Source organism: Apodemus sylvaticus, chromosome 21 (genome assembly GCF_947179515.1).
Source record: "Apodemus sylvaticus chromosome 21, mApoSyl1.1, whole genome shotgun sequence".
Lineage (NCBI taxonomy): Eukaryota > Metazoa > Chordata > Mammalia > Rodentia > Muridae > Apodemus > Apodemus sylvaticus.
The window spans coordinates 57,797,192-57,821,611 of NC_067492.1; the positions used below are offsets into that span (position 1 = coordinate 57,797,192).

Below are 24,420 nucleotides of genomic sequence, written 5' to 3' on the forward strand. Positions count from 1 at the left end.
ATATAAATCTAGGAGACATGACCCTGGTTAACAGTTCCAAAGAAGTCTCAGAACATACATGCTATCACCATTTTATAAATAAGGTAAATGAAGGTCCAAGAATTTACCCAAGAAAATCTGTCAAGTGTGGAAGAGCTAGCATCTGAAAAGAGGTGAGAACTTAACTATGGTTCAATGAAAGACAGAGTGTCCTCTCTGTTTGAGATGCATAAATGGGGGGGGGGGGTATAAAAGGATGAATAGGAAGCCAGCCTCAGAAAACTAGTTCCTCCTCTGATCATGTGTCTGTCCACTTCAATCGCCTTGTGCATGCATCTTTCAAAGGAGATTCTTAGAGGATAATTGCTAAGCTCCCATGACTCATCTGAGAACATATTATCTGAAAATGCCTGGAGCTGAACTCCTGAAGCAGGTGCTGGGAAACATACAAGTTCATAAACAGTCCAGTTCCATGTATTCCTTGCTGTTTTAATACCTTTTTGTGCACATCTTCCCGGGAGATGCTTTTTTATTTTACACAGGGGCACCCAGGGCAGAGCAGCTGTTCTTTCAGGGTGTTGTACCGTGTGTACCGTGACACTAAATGATTTTTCTTATTTTAGGCATCCTACATTCGGGCACGGAATTCAATGGCCTATGAAAGGCCTCCTAATCAAAAATAGCCTGTTAGAATAGATATGAGGTTGTAGAGCATTGTTGGGTGCCCTATGATACTCAGGGACACTAGGTTTTAACATGTTAATATTCACTGATGATATAAGCAAGCACAGCTGGCTTGATGTGCAACAGTGATTGGCAGTATTTCTCTGTGGGCTAAAACTTTTCTGGGAATAGCGAAGGTACCTTACATATTATGATGAGAGCCACCTATTATGCTTATCTAGAGAAATTGGTTTCTCCATACCTAGTTTCACTCAGTACAGTAGAGTTCACAGCTTCAGGTGGGCTAGGATGATGGGCCGTGCGTAAGATTCCATTTCCATCTATTCACTCATCTATTTATCCACATTATAATAGACTCTAGGAGTAGGTGATATTTTAATCAAGGTGTATAAAAATTTTGTTTGGAATTCCATTGCATTGAATCTGTAGATTGCTTTTGATAAGATAGGCATTTTCACTCTCTTAATCCTACCTATCCAGGAGCATGGCAGCTCTTTTCATCTTCTGAGGTCTTCAATCTCTTTCTTCAGGGACTTGAAATTCTTGCCAGATCTTTCACTTGTTTGGTTAGAGTCACACCAAGGTATTTTATATTATTTGTGGCTATTGTAAAGAGTGTTCCTTCCCTGATCTTTCTCAGCCCATTTATCATTTGTATAAAGGAGGGCTTATTTTTGTATCCTGCCACTTTGCTGAATCTATTCATCAGCTATAGAAGTTCTCTGGTAAAAAGTTTTGGGTCTCTTGTGTATATTATTCTATCATCTGCAAATAGTCATAATTTGACTTCTTCTTTTCTGATTTATATCCCCTTGATCTCCTGTAGTTGTCTTACTGCCCTGGCTAGAACTTCAGGTACTATATTGAACATATAGGGAGAGAGTGGGCAGCCTTCTCTTACTCCTGATTTTAGTGGAATTGGTATTTCTCTCCACTTAGCTTAACGTTGCCTATTGGCATGCTGTATATTGCTTTGATTATGTTTAGGTATATACCTTGATATAGGACCTCCTTGGTATAATGATGGCTCTCTGAAATGATGGTACAAGGGTTTGGTGTAATTTATTTGTTCAATTTATTGAGCTGCTATTTAATTCATTATTCCAGCACAAACACATCAAGCCAAAAATGTTGGTAATCCCAACCCAGACTCCTTAATTGGTATAAGCCATGACCTCCAAGTACTACTTTGACTTTGTCATGTGCTCCTATATAAGGTAACCAAATTGTTATTTAGAACCAGGATTATGAGTCCAGCTTTGAGGCTAAGGGGAGCAAGCCTTTTTCAGCTGGTTGTTCTCCACCAAATCCCCAAGATAAGTGCATTAGGCATTGGTTGGATCTTGTACTCTTTAAATTGCATATACACTTTTCCAAGGGATTATGCAAGTTTGGACATGATCACCTACATTGACAAAGTAAGTGGTAGTATTTTTCCCATGCCTCTAATTTATGTGTTTGTGCTGGAATAATGAATCAAATAGCAGCTCAATAAATTGAACAAATAAATTACACCAAACCCTTGTACCATCATTTCAGAGAGCCATCATCATACCAAGGAGGTCCTATATCACCCAGCATGGTGTTCCAACAGTACTGCTATGTTTTCTTAGCATACTGGTGGGTTTTAATTTGGTCAGAAAGCTCTTTATTTCTCAGACTGACACAAACAGCACAAGAAGTTTCACTCTAGAATGTTAGGTGTAAAAGCCATCAATGTTTTGTGACTGTTAGCACATTATTTAAAGTCTCTAAGCCTCTCTTTCTATGAGATGTAGATTAATGATACCTACCTCAAAACTTGTAAGAGTAAGCACTAAATCATTAAAAAGAAAGGAATCTAGATGTCAGAGAAATGCAGATTCACATACTAGCTCCATAAGGGCTTATGTTAATCACTGGTCATATTAGCGCATCAATCCCTAGTCAATAAATTCTAAATTTTTATTATAGGTAATTCTAAGACTATACTTTTTATTGCTGTCTTACTAGATCATTAATGAACCCATATAGGTTTGATAAAATTCCTGGAAGGCTCAGAAATTCAGTCCTACCTACATTCCAGACAAGCATCCCTAAGTGATAGACTACGAATCCAACTCATATGTGATGTCATGGTATACTGGAGACAAGGCCAACTATAGTGACAGGAGAGTAATTATCCCCTCAGATGACACTCTTGGGTTGACATGGTGCTTATTGACATAGATTGATATGTTTTAGGAGTCTGTTTAAGAACAGACACATTGTAAGGAACTTGTCACAGAGTGGCTCTCAGTTCATCAAAGGAGGATCATTCCCTATGCTTTGATGTTAAAACAAAACAAAGATTTGCAGCTCAAAATCAGAAAGCCAGTAAATCAATATACAATGGAAAACATCAGATTGAAATGCTTGAAGATTAGCATGTCAGACTATAAAGATATGCCTCATGACACATGACTTAGGGAATGAATAAATGCATGGGTGGATGGATGGGAGGGTGGTGGATGGATGGATGGATGGATGGATGGATGGATGGATGGAGACTTTACCTTTATCAGAAATAGATGAACTTGGATAAAGTAATTGTTCTGAGAAGCTTTCTCTTTGCCATAAAAATAGAGATACTAAAAGCAGCTACCTAATTGTAAAAATGAAATATGTTAATGCAAGTTAAACATTAGGTAAGGACCTGACACTTACTTAAAAAGCCCTCAGTGGATACAAACTGTTATTATGATCATCTGCATAATCATTCCCTGTGTTCCATATTCTCCAGCTCTAGATGCCTGACTGCTACTTCTAAGATATCTGTGTATTCTATGTTTTACAGGGCAACAGGTCCTGGGCTTGGTAGAGAACCAGAGTGACTGGTATCTTGGAAATCTCTGGAAAAACCACCGTCCATGGCCAGCCCTTGGTAGGGGCTATAACACAGGTAAATCATAAGGGCAATGTGTGTGTGTGTGGGGGGGGTGCATATAGAGTGAAACATAGACTTATTGTCCCTTCCTCAAAGAAAGGAGGTGAGCAGCAGCATGGAGGAGGCCACCTGGTTTTCTGATTTTTGTCAGGGCACATGACATGCACAGATAACACCTCCAGTTATTTCATGCCGTGCTATAACTGATAAAGCAGTTAAACTTTGGAAGCCTTGACAGTCTTGCCAGAAAGCTCCTCTCCTGACTTGAATGCTAGATCCTATTTAATTCTTTATCAGTTTATCCTGTAATTTCTTTGACTTTGATACAAACCAGTGATCATTCTGCAGTAATAAATTCAGTATTCTGTTCCTTAATTGAAGATGTTGTCTTTCTCAGTCATATCACACATGCACTTTAGATCTGCACTCACAATAGGCATCAGCATTTATCTTGTAGTAGTCTTCTATGTATAGCCTGCACAAGTAGCAGGAGCTCATACTCTCTCTCTGACCCTTCCTCTAATCCAAAGGTCCATGTACCCAGGAGGTAGCAGAATAGTTAGACATATTTGGACCTTGGTACTTCTAAGTACTTCATGCCTTAAGTATCCTATGTCTAAAATCAGGTAATTTAATTCTACTTTGTTACTAACACCTGTCCTTCATCTTCTTTTTTTGTTTCTCTCTCTGTTATTGTTAGTCACTTGTGTGGCCACACTCAAGAGTCTTATCAGGATTAGAACCTGGGGCTTAACAATTTCTGGTCCCAGAATGGGCTTCTTCCTCTTAAGAACAGAACTGGGGCTGATGTTTGAGAAATACACTTCCTGAAGATGGTGCATAGACAGATCCTACTAAGTCCTACCTCAAACTCTACAGAAAAAAACAGCCAGAAAATTAATTGTGAGACCTGATTATCTGACTTCACAGAAGTCAGAATTAAATATGAGGCCCCAGAACCCAAAGGAAAAAGAATGTGAGCCAAGTTTCTGGAAATGCAAGTTCAGAAATGGGCCCTATTAAACTACAGTTTGGCTTATAGTTACCTTGACTATTGATACATACCTGAAATCAATAGTCACAGTAGGAGTTAAAGCTGGAAGAAGACAGGGAAAGGCCAGCATCAGTGTCCAGCCAAGGAACCTATGTTGAAGGCCATTCCTGAAGAATAGTGAGATTCCATTGCTGACAGTTGCCAGGTCATCAGACCTGCTGCATCCCATTTATGTCCTATAAGTCTCCTAGGCATAATAGAGGTTACAGCTGAAGTTACACCAACCCACCCTTCACAGACCCAGAGTTTGTGCTTTCTTACTGAACTGGGCATTACCCTTTAGTTGCTGAGTAGAAGAGGACTTTCTCAGGAGGTGAGGAATGGGGAACTTGAGGTAAGCAGGACTAAGACAGCAGGTAGGGAAGTTATTTCCAAACTTCAGGAATAGGTGAGGCAACACATCTTCTTACCTGTTATGTGTTAGACACTGCAGTTGGTGCTAATTCCAGGTCATAGTATCAGATCTTCGTGCTCTTCTTATCCATTCTTTCTATTAGAGGAAAGTGGAGATTTTAAGAGTACAGCCCTAATTAAGAAAGCCTGCAAAATTAGCTACTGACCTTTGTAGCTCAAACTTAAATGGCTTTATAATCAAATACTTTTTGTTAGGGTTTGATTTTATATTTTGAGACAGAGTCTCAATACATAGCCTAGAATTTGCTATGCATACAAGACTGTCCTTGAACCCATAGTATACCTGCCTCTTCCTCCAAGTCTTAACGCTGCAGGCCATACTAATACAGTCTTTTAAAATTAAGTATTTTGGTGTGGCAGATCCTGATTTAGTTAGTGGGGCCCTGAGGGACTGCTTCAAATGAAAAGGATCTCGGCAAAAGAAAATACCCTGTCTCAGCCTTCATGGCTACTCTAGCAAAGCATGCTTTGCTTACTTAACCCTTGTTTATTAAACCCACTCTAGTAGGCATAGACTGAACTATTTGCTGATCCCAATGCAGGCAACCAAAGAATTAGAAAAGAGAACCAGTCTTCCCGAAGCCCAGGATCAAACTGGGGTGGCTAGGACATTACACTATAAAAACATTTACGGTACTGCAGATCCGAAGATGCAGGATCTTACTTGGCACAGGTCAGCAACAGGATACTTAAGAAGAATGCCATTGAGGATCCAGTATTGACAGTTTAATAGAAGTCAGAGGCCTCAATGACTCATTGCAATGAACATTTGCAAGTAGAACTGTTTGGACAAAAGGGTGTACTGTGTGACACACTGCTGCTTCCATGGTGAAATGTTTGGGGTTTTTTCTTTTCTTTTGTTTTGTTTTGTTTTTTGAGGGTAGGTTGCAAGGGTAGAAGGCAGATGCAAAGAGATGGGGGAGATGAGTGAAATTGGAGTATGCAATATGAAATCAACAAAGAATCAAAATAATAAGTTAAACAACCACAACAAATATTCACCACTACTTTCTGAGTCAATTTTTGTCTCTTAGTAAATATCTGACTGTCTACAATAAGGTGTAACTAAAATTTCTGGTTTTGTGTCCTCCTAAAACCAAGATGAGTTTTGCATTTTTAGATTGCTAAGGGGAAAACCAAAGAATCTATTTTGTGGCTATAATACAACTCCTGACACACCATTGACTTTGATTACCCAAGGCAGAACTTGAGAAGTGCCTCAGAAATCTTGTGGTTTCTAAAGCCAAAAGCATCTACTCTCTAGCTTCTTAAGAACAGGATTGTCTTATACCAACAACAGTTTATTGCAGAGCAGGATGTTGTGTGTCAGGGATCTGTCAGAACTGAGTTAGGATCCTGTTGTGCCACTAATCTTCCATCATCTGATAAGGGAATAAACCAAGTAATAATAGGCTTCTTGGAGGTCTAACTAAGGTGCCATAAATGTAACATAAAAGCCACAGATGTAGAACCATTATTGATGCTCAGTAAGTAACAGGCACCTCTATCCCACTAATTACATATACTTTCCTGATGGAGGCACCAAAAGAATGAAATAGCAAGGGGCTAGTGGTACACTTGATGGGAGAGATACACAAGATACAGTGGAAAGGAAGGAGAATGGTATATTCAATTTGGTCTTAAAGCATCGGCTATCACAGACTCCTCACTTACCCCTGTATTACCTTCTATGTACAGTTGGACCTGGCAAATGGACACCCATCAGTCAATCTTTGAATGAGAGCCTACATTCTTACCCCTAAGCTCCCTAAGAGTTGGTGCACCCATCAAATCCTGTTCTGTGGACATGATGAATACATTGTCATGTAAACTTGGATTTCTTGGCCTATGTGATCTAAAAATGCAGATCATGAGGAATCAAGTGGCACAAATTCCTCTCAGCAACCAGAGATCTCAGGCCTGCAAGATCTTTTTGCAACAGAAAAGAGGAAAATGCATAAAACCGAAGTAAGCCTACAGGCATTTACAGTAGACACTAGCATTCCCAGATGTCTTTAAGGTCTGTCCTGTTCATCTGATAATAAACAAGAAATTCTGGCAAGCTCTTAAAATGGAGTAAATAAGAGGAAAATTCCTATGTGAAAATGTGGCCTAGGGACAGGATCCAGCAGGTCAGGAGCAGGTAAGTGGTACACATCTGTGGGGAGGAGACACTAGGGTGGCTGAAAGGAAGATGAACAGAGAAGCCTGTGCATATAAAGTCTAGCTATAGGTGCTGCTATGGCTGGACGGTTCCATGATGGGAACCTTCATGGAAGATGTGAGATCACCAGAGACCAAATGCAAGTGCGTCTTTCAGGACCTCTTTAGCTTATACCATGCCTATTTGAATGAAGCCTCTGGCTTTTTACTCTGATTTCAAAATTTATTTCTATCTTTCACATTTTCTGGATCTATTTTAGAGTGTCTTTTTGGGTGGTAAGACAATAACATGCCATTCCCACTGCAGCTAAAAACCAGTCCAGAGATTCCATTGAACTATAGTAGAGTGTGTTGACTTAGCTACTGATGAGTTACGGTTGTCCACCTGTCTCACATAGGATAAATATGAAAGTTTATCTTCATTATCAACTTGACAAAATATGGAGTCACCTAAAAAATATACCTCTGAATATTTGTGAGGATGTTTCCAAAAGGGTTGATGAAGGAGGGGAGACTCCCTGTGCCTATAGGCAGCACATGTCAAAGGGCTGTGGATACAGAATAAATAAGAAGGAAAAAGCAAGCTGGGCATGAACATTCTCTCTCTCTCTCTCTCTCTCTCTCTCTCTCTCTCTCTCTCTCTCTCTCTCTCTCTCTCTCTCTCTCTCTCTCCTCCAAGTTTCAGGAAGGGATAAAACCTTAAGCAAAAATTTTGTCACAAAGTCATTGTTTTTAATAGCTGCATGGTATTCCGTTGTAATTGTACCACGTTTTCTGCATCCATTTCTCTGTTGAGGGAAATTTGGGTTACTTCCAGTTTCTGGCTATTATAAATAAGGTTACTATGAACATAGTTGAGCATGTGTCCTTATTACATGTTAGAGCATCTTCTGGGTATATGCCCAGGAGTGGTATAGCTGGGTCCTCAGATAGTACTATGTCTAATTTTCTGAGGAACCACCAAACTGATTTCCAGAGTGGTTTTATCAGCTTGCAGTCCATGAGCAATGGAGGAGTGTTCCTCTTTCTCCACATTCTCACTGGCATCTGCTGTCCCCTGAGTTTTTCTGACTGGTGTGAGGTGGAATCTCAGGATTGTTTTGATTTGAATTTTCCTGATAATTAAGGATGCTAAACATTTCTTTAGGTGCTTCATAGCCATTAGAGTTTCCTCAGTTGAGAATTCTTTATTTAGCTCTGGACTCCATTTTTTAATAAGTTTATTTGGTTCTCTGGAGTCTAGCTTCTTGAGTTCTTTGTATACATTGAATATTAGCCCTCTATCAGATGTAGGATTGGTAAAGATCTTTTCCCAATCTGTTGGTTGCAGTTTTGTCCTATTGATAGCATCCTTTGTATTAAGAAGCTTTTCAGCTTTATTAGGTCCCATTTGTCAATTCTTGTTCTTAGAGCATAAGCCATTGGTGTTCTATTCAGGAAATTTTCCCTGTGTCCATGTGTTCAAGGTTCTTCCCAACTTTCTCCTTTATAAGCTTCAGTGTATCTGGTTTTATGTGAAGGTCTTGGATCCACTTGAACTTGATCTCTGTAAAAGGAGATAAGAATGGGTCGATTTGCATTTTTTGGCATGCAGACCTCCAGCTGATCCAGCACCACTTGTTAAAAATGCTGTCTTTTTTCCACTGGATGTTTTTAGCTCATTTGTCAAACATCAAGTGACCTTAGGTGTGTGGGTTCATTTCTCAGTCTTCAGTTCTACCCCTTGATCTTCCTGCCTCTCTCTATACCAATACCACACAGTTTTTATCACTATTGCTCTATAGTAGAGATTGAGGTCAGGGATGATGATTCCCCCAGAAGTTCTTTTGTTGTAGAGAATAGTTTTTGATATCCTGGGTTTTTTGTTATTCCAAATGAATTTGCAGATTGCTCTTTCTAGCTCTATGAAGAATCAATTTGGAAATCTGATTGATGGGGATTGCATTGAATCTGTAGATTGCTTTCAGCAAGATGGCCTTTTTTTTTTTTTTTTTTTTTGGATTTGTTTTTTTCGGGACAGGGTTTCTCTGTATAGCCCTAGCTGTCCTGAAACTCATTCTGTAGACCAGGCTGGCCTCGAACTCCGAAATCTGCTTGCCTCTGCCTCCCAGAGTGCTGCAATTATAGGCGTGCACCACCACCGCCTGGCCATTTTTACTATCTTAATCCTGCCAATCCATAAACATGGAAGATCTTTCCATCTTCTGAGATCATCTTCTATTTCTTTCTTCAGAGGCTTGAAGTTCTTGTCATACAGATCATTCCCTTGCTTGGTTAGAGTCATACCAAGGTATATAATATTATTTGTGGTTATTGTAAAAGGTATTGTTTCCCTAAATTTTTTCTCAGCTTGTTTATCCTTTGAGTAGAGGAAGGCTACTGATTTGTTTGAGTTAATTTTATATCCATCCACTTTGCTGAAGTTGTTTATCAGCTTTAGGAATTTTCTGGTGGAAGTTTGGGGGTCACTTAAGTATATGATTATATCATCTGAAAATAGTGATATTTTGGCTTCTTCCTTTTCAGTCTGTATACCTTTGACCTTCCTTTTGTTGTCTAATTACTCTAACTAGAACTTCAAGTACTATACTGAATAGATAGGAAGAGAGTGGGCAGCCTTGTTCTGGTTCCCGATTTTAGTGGGATTGCTTCAAGTTTCTCTCCATTTAGTTTGATATTGGCTACTAGTTTGCTGTATATTGCTTTCACTATGTTTAGGTATGGACCTTGAATTCCTGATCTCTCCAAGACTTTTAAGGGATGCTGAATTTTGTCAAAAGCCTTTTCAGCATCTAATGAAATGACCATGTGTTTTTTTTCTTTGAGTTTATTTATGTAGTGGACTACATTGATGGATTTCCACATATTGAACTATCCCTGCATCCCTGGGGATCTGCTTGATCATGGTGAATTATCGTTTTGATGTGTTCTTGGATTCGGTTGGCAAGAATTTTGTTGAGTATTTTAGCATTGATGTTCATAAGGGAAATTAGTCTGAAGTTCTTTTTCCTTCTTTGGTCTTTGTTTGGTTTAGGCATAAGTATTATTGTGGCTTCATAGAATAAATTGGGTAGTGTTCCTTGTGTTTCTATTTTGTGAAATAGTTTGAAAAGTATCAGTGTTTGGTCTTCTTTGAAGATCTTATAGGATACTCCACTAAACCCATCTGGTTTTGGGCTTTTTGAAAAGTATCAGTGTTTGGTCTTCTTTGAAGATCTTATAGAATACCCCACTAAACCCATCTGGTTCTGGGCTTTTTTTTGGTTGGGAGACTGTTAATGCCTGCTTCTATTTTCTCAGGACTTATAGAAGTATTTAGATGGTTTATCTGATCCTGTTTTAACATTGGTACCTGCTATGTATCTAGAAAATTGCCCATTTCCTCCAGAATTTCCAATTTTGTTGAGTCTAAGCTTTTGTAGTTAGGATCTGATGATTTTTTGAATTTCCACAGTTTCTGGGCTAGAAGATACTCAAACATGTAATAAGAACACATGCTCAACTATGTTCATAGCAGCCTTATTTATAATAGCCAGAAGCTGGAAAGAACCCAGATGTCCTGCAACAAAGGACTTGATATAGAAAATGTGGTACATTTACACTATGGAGTACTACTTAGCTATTAAAAACAATGAATTCATGAAATTCTTATGCAAATGGATGGAACTAGAAAGTGTCAGCCTGAGGGAGGCAACCGAATCTCAAAAGAACACGCATGGTATGCACTCACTGATAAGTGGATATTACCCCCAAAAGCTCAGAATAAACAAGATACATCTCACAGACCACATGAAGCTCAAGAAGAAGGAAGACCAAAGTGTGGGTGCTTTGTTTTTTTCTGAGAAAGGGAATAAAATACTCATGGGCAATTATGGAGACAAAATGTGGGGCAGAGACTGTAGGAAAGGCCACCCAGAGACTGTCCTACCTGGGGATTCATCCTATCAACAGTCACCAAACCCCAACACTATTATGGATGTAAGAAGTGCTTGCCGAAAGGAGCCTGTTATGGCTGTCTCCTGAGGGGCCCTGCCAGAGTCTTATAGACTGCTAACACAGAGGCAGATGTTAGCAGCCAACCATTGGACTGAGTGTGGGGTCACCAATAGAGGAGTTGGAGAGAGGACTGAATGAGCTGAAGGGGTTTGCAGTCCCATGGGAAGAATGATGATATCAGCCAACCAGACCCCTCGGGGCTCCCAGGGACTAAGCCATCAACCAAGGAGTACACATGGTTCGAGTGGCAAGTGTGCTGGAGGAATGCCTTGTGGGGCATCGGAGGGAGGAAACGTCCTTGGTCCTATGAAGGCTCAATAGGTGCCCCAGCATGGGGAAATCGAGGGGGTAGGGGGGCATCTTCTTGGAGGCAGAGGGTGGTAGGATGGGTTGGGGGTTTTCAGGGAGGGGGAAAACCGGGAAAGGGTGTAACATTTGAAATGTAAATGAAGAATATATTCAATTTAAAAAAAAAAAAACTTTGTCATGGAATGCTTTAAATTTTATACTTGAAAGTGAGTCCCAGGTAAACTCAGCAGGGATCTTAAATTGAGTCATTTTTAATAAACTTAACCTTCATTATTGTGTCAGGCTTATAATGAAATTCCCAGTGCTACAAAGTAGAGGGGAGAAAAGCTATGATTCGGTTGTAAGGGCTGCTTTCATAAACACTTCAAGGAATTGAGCATACAAATGCTCTCTGAGCTTCCCTCCAGCATCTATTTAGTGCCCACAGGCACGTTCATTGGTCTGACCAACAAAGCCACAAGAACCACCAAAATACTAAGGAGCAACTCATCTTCATGTGGTGATGGTTAGCTGAGGCAGTGTAGATGGAAGAAACAAACATCAAATTCCTGGTAAATAAATACCTTTGCAACTCCCTATACATATGTCAAATATTTTTTTGTTTATTACCCTGTCTCCTCAACTTGTTTAACTATATTCCCTGAACTAACATTCTACACTGGCTCAAGGAAAATGATTTGTCCAAATCCTACTTTGAACTTGTCTTGTTTGTTGGAGTTATACAGCTACTTGGGAAGGAAGGATGTGGTCTGAATTAACCAGGTCAGTCCTAGGGTGATTCTTTCATTTAGCTTAATCCTGAAAAGTAGGCTACAGAAAGAAACGGAGAGAAGGGAGGGAGGGGAAACCTTTCTCTTATCAAAGATCTTGCTCATGCAGACCTATGATATTACTTGGCCTGGTATAATGGTTGGTTTTTGTTATCCATGTGAGTGGATTAAGAAACACTTGGATATTAGTTGGGCATGCCTTTGTATGTGGCTATGGGGTCATTTCTGGTGAAAATTAGGTGAGAAGCGAACCAGAGTAGGGTAGCATCATCCAGTGGGCTGGGTCATCTAGTGAGCTGGAGTTCCAATCTAAATAAGTGTGGAACGTGAATGCCAGCTGGCCATCAGCATTCTCATTTTTCTGCTTCCTCATCTTCTGTGATGTAAGCAGGTAGCCTCACACCCCTGTTGTCACAGAGCCAAAACCCTTCCCCACCATAAGGAACCAACCTCAAACTGAGCTCGTCATAGGAAAAGGGAAATAACTATTGTTCAGAGGGAGTTTACATTATTCTTCTTGCTGGCAAGAACTGGGCCCATACTTCTTGAAAGGTCCATTGGGTATACTCACATGCTAAAAGAACAAAGTCACTCTAACATTCAGCAAGTCATCTCTGAAACACTGTCCTGATTCCAGTCTTTCTGGTCTCCAGCCAGTGACTGCTGTCTCTTCCACAAGATCAGGCCTTCTATTATCACACAAGACAGTCCTCAGGAAGCCCTGCCCTATCACTGCCTGGTTTCCTGCAGATAGCCTATGTTCTCCTCTAGTCATTCCAACACTGAAGTACTGTTCCTACAGAAGGAGCAACTTTATATTCACTGATAACACTGATAGAACCAGGTTTCCTCTGTTTGCTTATGAGCATGATTGTATAAACATGCACACCCCCCCACACACACACAGGCAGCAAGATGGCATGTTTGAAAGATCACTAATCATACAATATGATTAATTTTGCTACTAAGAAAATGTTTGTGAGTATTAGTCTTCATCTGTAAAATAGGTAAATTTCATCTCCCTTGTAGATTTGTCCCAAGAATCGGAGGTCACATATCGACAACAGTCACCCATTAGTCATCTGTCTTTCACAGTATAGCAAAAATCAGTATTAAACCCACGCCAAAGCACTGTGTGAAAGGGTTGTTTTCTCCCCTCTCCCATTGATACCACATTGTTCTCGTTGCCATTTTGTGTGTGAGCTTCACTACATATTCAGTAGTTGCAGAAGGCAGCAGTCCTTTCTTCTGACCCATGGATCAAACAGTCTAGCACTAGACCAAATGGTTACAAGAGAAGACTTTGATTTTTACTTTATTCATTTAATCACCTCACGTTGAAGTCTTATACTCCTGGCATGACAACTGTGAGTAAAACCCCACACATCCCAGGCAACTACATGGAAAAGTCTTGTCAAATTTAAGGCCACAAGCCTCTGTGCAGAACACCCTAAGGCAATGACCAGGCTCTTCCCTACTGGACCCCAGCAACAAGTATGGAATGGACAGATAATGCAGCAGCAAATGCCAGTCAAAGGCCACAGTCAAGCTTTTTGGCACCACCTTCTGCCAGGCTGCTAAAAACTGAGTGTTGTCAGTGTCTGACTTGGGGCACAGCATATATGTCAAAACTAATTATGCAATTGAAGTGGCCCCATTTTTATGGTACCAATAGCATTAATTCAACCAGTGTTCACTTTAAAGGCTTGTACTCACTTTGTATGCATGGACATCAATTTCTACTAATTCCAGTAGGAGCATGCACGTTCAGCAAGTGATAATTAGACAGCTTAATAAGGAAATGTATAGTTTTCAGATCATAGTTATCAAACCATTACATGTCATTTGTGATTGGAAGCCTGTCATGATCAATTAATGTGTCTCTCAACAGCATAGGGTTATTTCCATTATTTGCTGTATTTTTTCTTGGTTTGGAATGTCATCATTATAATATTAAGTTACATCACATAAAATCTGTGAAACTGGGAAAAGAGTCATGAATTTATGCATTTAGTGCCAAGGAGCCTACAGCCAGTGCTGAACCAAGGTGGCTACCCAGTCAACCAATACATAAAGTTGTTTAGTATTGATGCTAAACTTAGACTCCATAGTTTATAAATCTACACAGTCCTCTCTAGACCTTTGAGAATGTTCCTTACATTTTTTTCTCACCATCCATAGTATTCACAGCCTATCTTTATATTTTGGAGCATTGATTCTACCTTGATAAGTGTTTGCAATAACAGTTGATGAAATCCCTCTCATGTGCTCTGGATTGGAGACTGTTTCTTTGTCACCAGCATCATATCACTGTGTTTTCCTGTTCTGTCCCTCTTTATTTTCTTCTTGTCCCAAAATAAATGAGACTTTTTTTTCTTCCTTTCTTTCTTTCTTTCTTTCTTTCTTTCTTTCTTTCTTTCTTTCTTTCTTTCTTTCTTTCTTTCTTTCTTTCTTTCTTTCTTTTTCTTTCTTTCTTTCTTTCTTTTTTTTTTTCTTTTTTTTTTTTTTCGTGACAGGGTTTCTCAATATAGCCGTGGCTGTCCTGGAACTCACTCTGTAGACCAGGCTGGCCTCGAACCCAGAAATCTGCCTGCCTCTGCCTCCCAGAGTGCTGGGATTACAGGTGTGTGCCACCACCTCCCGGCGAGACTTTTCTTTTTTATTGAATATATTTTTAATTTATATTTCAAATGTTATACCCTTTCCCAGTTTCTTCTCTCCCAGAAAACCCCCAACCCATCCTCCAAGAATATGCCCCTCCACCCAACCTACTCCCACATACCTCCCCCTTAATTTCCCATCTATTGAGCCTTAACAGGACCAAGGACCTCTCCTCCCACTAATGCCCAACAAGGCATTCCTCTGCCATACTTTTGGCTAGAACCATGTGTACCCCTTGATTGATTGCTTAGTCCCTGGGAGTCCTGGGGCATCTGAGTGGCTGACATCGTCATGGGGCTGCAAACCCCTTCAGTTCCTCCAGGCTGCCCTTAAACTCCTCCATTGGGGATACCACGCTCAGTCCAATGGTTGGCTGCTAACATCTGCCTCTGTGTCTATAAGGCTCTGGCAGGGCCCCTCAGGAAACAACCATAACAGTCTTCTTTTGGCAAGTACTTGTCATCCATCTACTGAATAGTTTTGAATGCAAGTAATGGGTTTTTTCCCCTCCACCATTTGCCCATCCACGCCTTCCCACTTCCCTGTTCTGGTATTGCCCTATACTGCTACACTGAGTCTTTCCAGAACCAGGGGCCACTCCTCCATTCTTCCTGGACATCATTTGATGTGTGGATTTTATGTCTTTGGCGTTCTAATTTTCTAGGCTAATATCCACTTATTAGTGAGTGCATACCATGATTGATCTTTTGAGACTAGGTTACCTCACTTCTCCAGCTCCATCCATTTGTCTAAGAATTTCATGAGTTCATTGTTTCTAATGGCTCAATAGTACTCCATTGTGTATATATACCACATTTTTTTTTATCCATTCCTCCATTAAGGGATACCTGGGTTCTTTCCAACTTCTGGCTATTATAAATAGGGCTGCTATGAACATAGTGGAGCATGTATCCTTATTACCTGCTGGGGAATCCTCTGGGTATATGCCCAGGAGTGGTATAGCAGGATCCTCAGGAAGTTTTCTGAGGAAACGCCAGACTGATTTCCAGAGTGGTTGTACCAATTTGCAATCCCACCAGCAGTGGAGGAGTGTTCCTCTTTCTCCACATCCTCACCAACACCTGCTTTCTCCTGAGTTTTTAATCTTAGCCATTCTGACTGGTGTAAGGTGAAATCTCAGGGTTGTTTTGATTTGCATTTCCCTAATGACTAATGATGTTGAGCATTTTTTAAAATACTTCTCAGCCATCTGAAGTTCTTCGGGTGAAAATTTTTTGTTTAGCTCTGTACCTCATTTTTAATAGGGTTATTTGGTTTTCTGCTGCTATGAGTCTAACTTCTTGAGTTCTTTGTATATATTGGATATTAGCCCTCTGTCAGATGTAGGGTTGGTGAAGATCTTTTCTCAATTTGTTGGTTGCCGATTGTCCTTTTGATGGTGTCCTTTGCCTTACAGAAACTTTGTAATTTTATGAGGTCCCATTTGTCAATTCTTGATCTTAGAGCATACCCCTGTACTGATTTCCTCAAGAGTCTTCCCCAGTTTCTTTTCTGTTAGCTTCAGTGTGTCTGGCTTTATGTGGAGGCCCTTGATCCATTTGGAGTTGAACTTAGTGCAAGGAGATAAGGATGGATCAATTCGCATTCTTCTGCATGCTGACCTCCAGTTGAACCAGCACCATTTGTTGAAAAGGCTATCTTTTTTCCATTGGATGTTTTCAGCCCCTTTGTCGAGGATCAAGTGGCCATAAGTGTGTGGGTTCATTTCTGGATCTTCATCCCAATTCCACTGATCCGCCTGCCTGTCCCTGTACCAATACCATGCAGTTTTTAACACTATTGCTCTGTAGTATTGCTTGAGGTCAGGGATACTGATTCCCCCAGAATTTCTTTTGTTGTTGAGAATAGTTTTAGCTATCCTGGGTTTTTTGTTATTCCAAATGAATTTGAGAATTGCTCTTTCTAACTCTATGAAGAACTGAGTTGGGATTTTGATGGGTATTGTGTTGAATCTGTATATTGCTTTTGTCGAAATGGCCATTTTAACTATATTAATCCTGCCAATCCATGAGCATGGAAGATTTTTCTATTTTCTGAGGTCTTCTTCCATTTCCTTCTTCAGAGACTTGAAGTTCTTGTCATACAGATCTTTCACTTGTTTGTTCAGTGTCACACTAAGGTACTTTATATTGTTTGTGGCTATTGTGAAGGGTGTCATTTCCTTAATTTCTTTCTCAGCCTGCTTTGAGTATAGGAAGGCTACTGATTTGCTTGAGTTGATTTTATAACCAGCCACTTTGCTGAAGTTGTTTATCAGCTGAAGGAGTTCTCTGGTGGATTTTTTGGGTCACTTAGGTAGACTATCATATCATCTGCAAATAGTGATAGTTTGACTTCTTCCTTTCCAATTTGTATCCCTTTGACCTCCTTATGTTGTCTAATTGCCCTAGCTAGTAGTACCTCAAGTACTATATTGAAAAGATAAGGAGAGAGGAGGCAGCCTTGTCTAGTCCTGATTTTAGTGGGATTGCTTCAAGTTTCTCTCCATTTAGTTTGATGTTGGCTACCAGTTTGCTGTATATTGCTTTTACTATGTTTAGGTATAGGCCTTGAATTCCTGTTCTTTCTAAGACTTTAAGCATGAAAGGATACTGAATTTTGTCAAATGCTTTTTCAGCATCCAATGAAATGACCATGTAGTTTTTTTCTTTGAGTCTGTTTATGTAGACTCAAAGAATGTTATGTATTGCATTGTTGGATTTCCATATATTGAACCATCCCCACATCCCTGGGATAAAGCCTACTTGATCATGATGGATGATCGTTTTTTATGTGTTCTTAGATTCGATTGGCAAGAATTATTATTGAGTATTTTTACATCGATGTTCATAAGGGAAATTGGTCTGAAGTTCTCTCTCTTTGTTGGATCTTTGTGTGATTTTGGTATCAGTGTAATTGTGTCTTTGTAGAAGGAATTGGGTAGTGTTCCTTCTGTTTCTATTTTGTGGAATAGTTTGAAGAGTATTGGTGTTAGATCTTCTTTGAAGGTCTGATAGAATTCTTCACTGAAACCATCTGGTCCTGTGCTTTTTTTGGTTGGAAGACTTTCTATGACCCCTTCTATTTCTTTAGAGGTTATAGGACTGTTTAGATGATCTATTTGGTCCTGATTTAATTTTGGTATTTGGTATTTGGTATCTGTCTAGAAAATTGTCCATTTCCTCCAGAATCTCCAGTTGTGTTGAGTATAGGCTTTTGTAGTAGGATCTGATAATTTTTTGAATTTCTTCAGTTTCTGTTGTTATATCCCCCTTTTCATTTCCAATTTTGTTAATTTGTATACTCTCTCTGTGCCCTTTGGTCAGTCTGGCTAAGGGTTTATCTATCTTGTTGATTAAGTAATGGGTTTTATTATGGCATTTTCATAATATGTGTCATTAAAGTTTGTTTATGGGACAATTTCTATGTTATGGTGGAACTGTTTCATATTCACCAGGAAAAGATGTTGCAGAGGGAAATCTTCTCTTCCCATGTCAGTGATACCACATTGCTCAAATGCCCTGGTGCTGGGAGTATTTAAACTTTGTGAAAAGGCAAGCCCTATCAGTTTTCTCAGGAAAGCTATCTGGTAACATTATCAGACTGCCACCAGAGGGCACATCAGTTTTCTGATGATGATGAGGTGAGTAATATTTTAATAATTTTTTACCTTTGTAGAAACTGAATTTAAAAAAAAAAAGTAGAAGTTCCATGGCTTCAGATAGTACTAGTGTGGCTCAGATTTGTGTGGAATAGCAAGGAAGCTTGGCTGCGGAATGAGGTAAACTTGAATCTTTACCGGCTTTTCTCTCCAAGAAATGTGCCTGGGTTAGCCCCTTAGCAAAATAAGAATGATATCTGTTTTGAAAAGACCTTTGAGCAATGAGGAAAATAATATTTCCAAAAAATCAGTATGTATAAGGAGATGAGCAATCAGTATAATTCATCTTGCAACTTATAAATACACATCTCTCTATCACTCTATTCTTCCCATTATTTCAAACTCTCTCTACCCAGAATCCCCAGTCAATGGTGAATATACTTTCCCTTAAAACCTGTACCACCAGAATAAGTAAAATGTATTATATTCAATATGTATGTCTGACTGGGAGGAAGTCAGTTTCCTTCTAGCAGTCTTAGAGATATAACTAGGTATAAACTTATATTTTTAGCTGTCTGGAGAGTGGCCCTTCTGCTGAGTTAGTCATCATGAATGGGATTGCTTTGGGAACCCAAATGTATAGCAGTTCCCTTCACTACTTTTCTGTGTGGCCTCTCCTTATGAATTTGGCTTTTTCTGCCTACACAGACTGAGTTGCGTATAGACAACTGACTGCAGTTCACTCAGCTAAGCCAAAATACATGTCCTTACTAGATTTGATTTTGAGTTTTCTGGCCTTACTTGTAACTTTTTCCAAATTCCTGAGTGTATTCAAAATAAAATTTCTTTACAACCTACACATATGTTCAAGTCCATCCCTGCAAAATGCACCATGAAAGGCTGATGTGAAGGAAGCAACACAGTCTTGTAAATAGTTTCTTATAAACACAAAGGCTTTAACATTTGTGGTAAATGCCCAACATGAGCACTTCCCTCCCTTTGATTGACACACCTACTGATTGTTGTTGAGCCAATGAAGGTTTTGCTGAAGTCAGGGACACTAAGGCAAGGCTGCATGGCTGGTAAGTAACTATCAAATAATAGATGAAGATGTATTCAGAAGGGTCTGGAATAATGATTTAGGATAAGAGCACTTGCTGCTCTTGAATTGGACTTCATTTTCATTCCCAGCACCTAAACAGCAGCTTCTGTAATTCAATCTCCAAGGGATCAGACACCCTCTTCTGTTCTCTACTGATACCAAATGCGCATGCACATTCATAGAGGTATTGAAGCACATAATTTAAAAATAAATTATTGACTCTTTGTGAATTTCAAATTATGCACACTAATCCCCTTCATCTTTTTATCTCATCCACCCCCCCCAATCTCATTGTGGTAGTTGTAGTGTCACAATAGTATGTCCTACAGTATAGCCTTTTGTCCACACTTTTTTGCTTGCAAATGTTCACTTCAATGAGTCATACATTTGGTATGAGGCCTCTGCCTTCTTCTACACTATCAATACTGGAATCTCACTGGAACTCCTCTTGGATATCCTATTGATGCCCTGTGTCATGGAGATGCTGCAGCTTTGGATTTATAGGACCAGCACCTTCACTGCTCTAGTAGTTCATCAATGAGGTAGATAACTCAAAGCCCTGAATCTGGTTCTGGAAGGTATCTGAGCTGTCTAACCTGCCAGCTCTCATGCCCACACCACCACTGTGAGCTCTCCAGCACTGCCTTGGCTAGCAGCACATCCAATGCTGCAAAGGAGAGAGCCATCGCCTCTAACTCAGGGCACTCAGGGCAGGCTCACCTGTGCCTATACCAGCAGGGCCAAGTGAGGTGCAGGGACAACTCTACCGCTCTCATGACTTCATGGCCAGCTTTCCAGTTCACCACAGGTGGCTAGGGGTAAAGGGAGGGGGAGAGCATCTCTCTTGTCCATGCCACTGTAGAGCAGACAAGTGTCAGGGCCAGTCCTCCCATAGTCACACCTTCAGGGCCCGTTCACCTGCAACTCCCACAACTAGGGCCAGCTCTACTGTGCTTCCTGGAAGAGATAAGGGACCCACTCTCCTGAGTATTACAGCTAGTGAGGGACAGGGACAGCAATCCCCAGATGAGGGGTGGGACAAGGTTTGCTTAGTCTCCAGACATCACATGATCCCAGGTGGTAGCCAAAGCCAGGAACATCTGCCTGTACTTGGATGATAGCATACCTATGATGCTGCAGGGTTGTGGACTCAGGCACAGCCCTCATGGCAGTACAGACCGAGCCCCCACCCACCATGGCCTTAGGTGGCTTCACCAGCTCCTCACATCAGTCTGTTCTTCACTACTCTGCAGTCCCCAGTTCCACCTCTCTTCAGTGTGCACACATCCTGCTTCTTTTCTCTTCCGTCTGTCCACCACCTACTTGATTGTCATGGCCTATGGGTATCTGGAGTTATCTCAGGAGTACTGTGCCTCAGCTAGGCAGTGTGGCTTTAATCAGGGATCATACCTCAGGCACGTCTGCCTGCCTAGGCGTGTGCTTTGCTGGACTGATGGTTGACTCAAGCTTGTTCTCTACTCAGGCCCCATGGCACCAGACGGGTGCTTGTCTCTGGCTTGTCTTGGGCTCTCTTCCCATCCCACCTGGGCCATGTGACCTATACTAGGGTTATCTGAGGGCGGTCTTACTGCCCAGGCCTCAGACACAGGGTTAGTGGCACCAGGCAGGGGCTCTTAAATTTTTTTTTTAAGTAACTAAAACTAAAATATGTAATGAGAGTAAAGTTGTAGAAAAGCTGTTTTATTTTTTGTTAAGCCTTATGTGGCCATGTTGGGAACAGTGACATGGTTCCTGCCCCCGAGACAGGACCCCCAGTGTGAGGCTCTACAAGTGTAGATGGCTGCTGTGAGCAGAAGCCTTTTTGTGTATGTGTAATAATGTACATACTTTCACATTCTTTCAAGGTATGTCCTCCCTGCTAACATTAATGCTCCATGACAATTAGAAACAGCAGGAGTCCAGAAGTTGAGGGTGTGGCAAAATGGTAAACACTGGGATCTTCAGGACAGCCCTTAAGGCTATGGGAAAGAGCTCTAAATACATGAGTTCAAAATATATATAATTTCTCATCTATGGAAAATATAAGGATGTACTCTGAATTATGAGGGGCTTCATGAATCTAAAGGAATAAAGGCAGCTACACTATGAGCCAGCTTGTTAGAAAGATACAAAGACAAGCAGATTCCTGAGTTCAAGGTCAGCTTGGGACACAGCAATGTTAGGACCAGGGGTGGTAAAAACAGTGATTTCAGGACAGGGTCTAACCAAACTAGATTATTGTCTGTGCTTAACAAATGCAGACAGATTTCTGAATCATTTTGCAATGTTAATTAAAAAATGAAGCTTGCTCTCTCTTAAGAATCAAAGGTCAAGAGATACTGAATCCTAAGATAATCAAAAGGAAACTTGGAGTAAATGACTAGATTGATATGTAGAATAAAACACTGGACCCGTGTTCTGCAGGTGATAAAGTGTTTTAGGATAAAAAGGGAGAACACCGTGCAGAACACACACATACACACACACACACACACACACACACACATGCACGCACACACGCAAGCAAGCAGGACATCGACAGAAAGATTTCTTAGAATAACTAGCAGAACACAAGTCCACAGCTTAGATCCACAATGTGACATTGAGTCTTTTTTTTTCTCGAAGAAACCCTTCCCATGCCAAGGCTGGTCCTTGTCAATGTTCCTGAATAAAATAAGTGGTGTGTATTATGCAAGGGCCATGTATTAGCTGTACTCATGTCATGTTTCCAGGGAAAACACTTAAGAGAAACTATTATTTGTGAGAAATATACTTCATGTAAAGTTCCAGTCAGGATCTTTTATTATTACTGTGATAAAATATAAATAAGAATTTACTATTTTAACCCAGTAGTACAACTGTCACCACCACCTATCTCAAGAAAGTATTAAGTATTTCCCACCGACCTTAATATTCTTTCTTCCATAGTGAGAATGTTTCAGAGATGTGGTTTAGGTTTACAATGGGTGTTGAGCCCAAGATTCTTCCTCTCCAAACTATGCACCCTATATGTATGGTGAAGACTTGCTACCTGAGGTTTGGGAGGGGAAAGTCATCACTGCAGGTAATTAGGTCTTGTCTCAGTTACAGCAAGCTGTCCCCGGGTGGCTAGTTCCATTTCACTGCTGCTCTTTTCTTCTGTACCACACTGTAGGAGTCATACTACTGCTTCTGGACAAGCTTCGGAAGATGAAATGGGAGCAGATGTGGAGGCTGACAGCAGAGAGGGAACTCATGGGCATGCTGTCTACCTCCTTGGCTGACCAGGTAAGTGACCAGCGACAAGGACCCTTACACCTAAGTACCCTCCGATTAATACATGCTGTGTTGTTAGAACAGTAAACATTGAGAAAGGGGGTTTTATTACAGTTTAGTTTAGCACCTTGCTTTTTCTGAAACAAGTTCTCAGTATATATATCAGAATGCCTTTAAGTGGCAGTTAACTTGCCTCAGTTTCCCAGATACCTGAGATTTAAGGTATGTGCCACTGTGCCTGGATTAAAAGGTTCATTTTGGGTCACAGTTTAGTAGGCTTTGACCCATAGTTGGTGGATCATATTGTTCTTGGTTTAATAACAAATCACTAAAGAGTACATGGAGGGTGATATCTCTTCACCCCATGATAACAACACCAAAGAAGACACTGCAGCCCCATAATCCCCCTCACATGTATTGTCCCAGTGACTTTAAAACTTTCCACTAAATTCTACCTATCAAAAGTTTAAATATCTCTAGTGGAGAAGCCGGGAACACTTGTGACCAGTAGTTCAGCACATGGACCTTTGGGAGAATATTTGAGACCCCCCCAAATTACATCAGGTCTGGTGCTATTTCTAAAAGAATACTGTTAGTAATTGGATGGGTCTCAGTTCATCAGATCGCTCATATACTCAGGCAAGATAGTCACTGAACATTGTATACTATGACTTTTAGAAAGATAGCAGAGGTAAGCAAAGGATCTGATTATTTTCCTTATTTACTTTTTCTACATGGATATTTGCCTGCATGTATGTCTCTGAATCTTATGTGTACTTGATGCCTATGGAGGCCATAAGAGGGGATCTAACACAGAAGTTTATGTTTGTGAGCATCCATATGGGTGCTAGACACCAAACTCAGCTTCTCTGGAAGAATAGTCACTGCTCAGAAACACTAAGCCAGGTCTCCAGCAATAGGACCCAGGTTCTTTACCTCAGAAAGTTCATTTGTTTATGGAATCCGACTCACAAGTGGATAACAGTCTGCTGTGTTAAAAACCATCAGTACCATCTTTGCCACCAGCGTACAATATACCTGTTCCCAAAATACTACCGTGCATTTCCCCAAAATATTTCATATACATCTGAAAGCAGCATGTAGTATATAAACCATCACTGTGGTCCTTATACTCATCACCCTGAACTCAATGGAATTGCATTTAAGCAAGAAAGACCAACTTTAACCAGACCGTCTGAAAAGGCACTCAAATTCCAACAAGCTGTTAACTAATATTCATTAAAACATATTTCTCATTTTGATTGGTAAATGCATGGGACCTATTTGACCTCAGAACTCAGGATCACTCCTTGTTGACCATGTTGAGGTAGATGCTTTCTCTAAACTTTAATTATTTCTTTCTTTCCTATTCATACTGAGTTCACACCACATTTTTGTTCATAATTCATTTGTCAAATTTCCACGAAGTTTTTAAATACAGAAGAAGCAAAGTCTTTAGGGTTACATCACTGTTTGTTTATTTGTTTGTTTTGAACCAAAATAAATCATGTGAGGAACCAAAACTGA

General features: G+C 40.3%; 1 protein-coding gene across 7 annotated transcripts in view; it reads left to right on the plus strand.

The window, feature by feature from the left end:
• Positions 1–24,420, plus strand: part of Large1 (LARGE xylosyl- and glucuronyltransferase 1) — a 502,501-nt gene that overhangs the window by 410,110 nt on the left and 67,971 nt on the right. For all 7 annotated transcript variants that reach the window (XM_052166462.1, XM_052166464.1, XM_052166461.1 and 4 more), the window contains 2 exons: positions 3,479–3,583; positions 22,793–22,905. In XM_052166462.1, the coding sequence (XP_052022422.1) occupies positions 3,479–3,583; positions 22,793–22,905 (218 nt within the window). The remainder of the gene's footprint in view (positions 1–3,478; positions 3,584–22,792; positions 22,906–24,420) is intronic.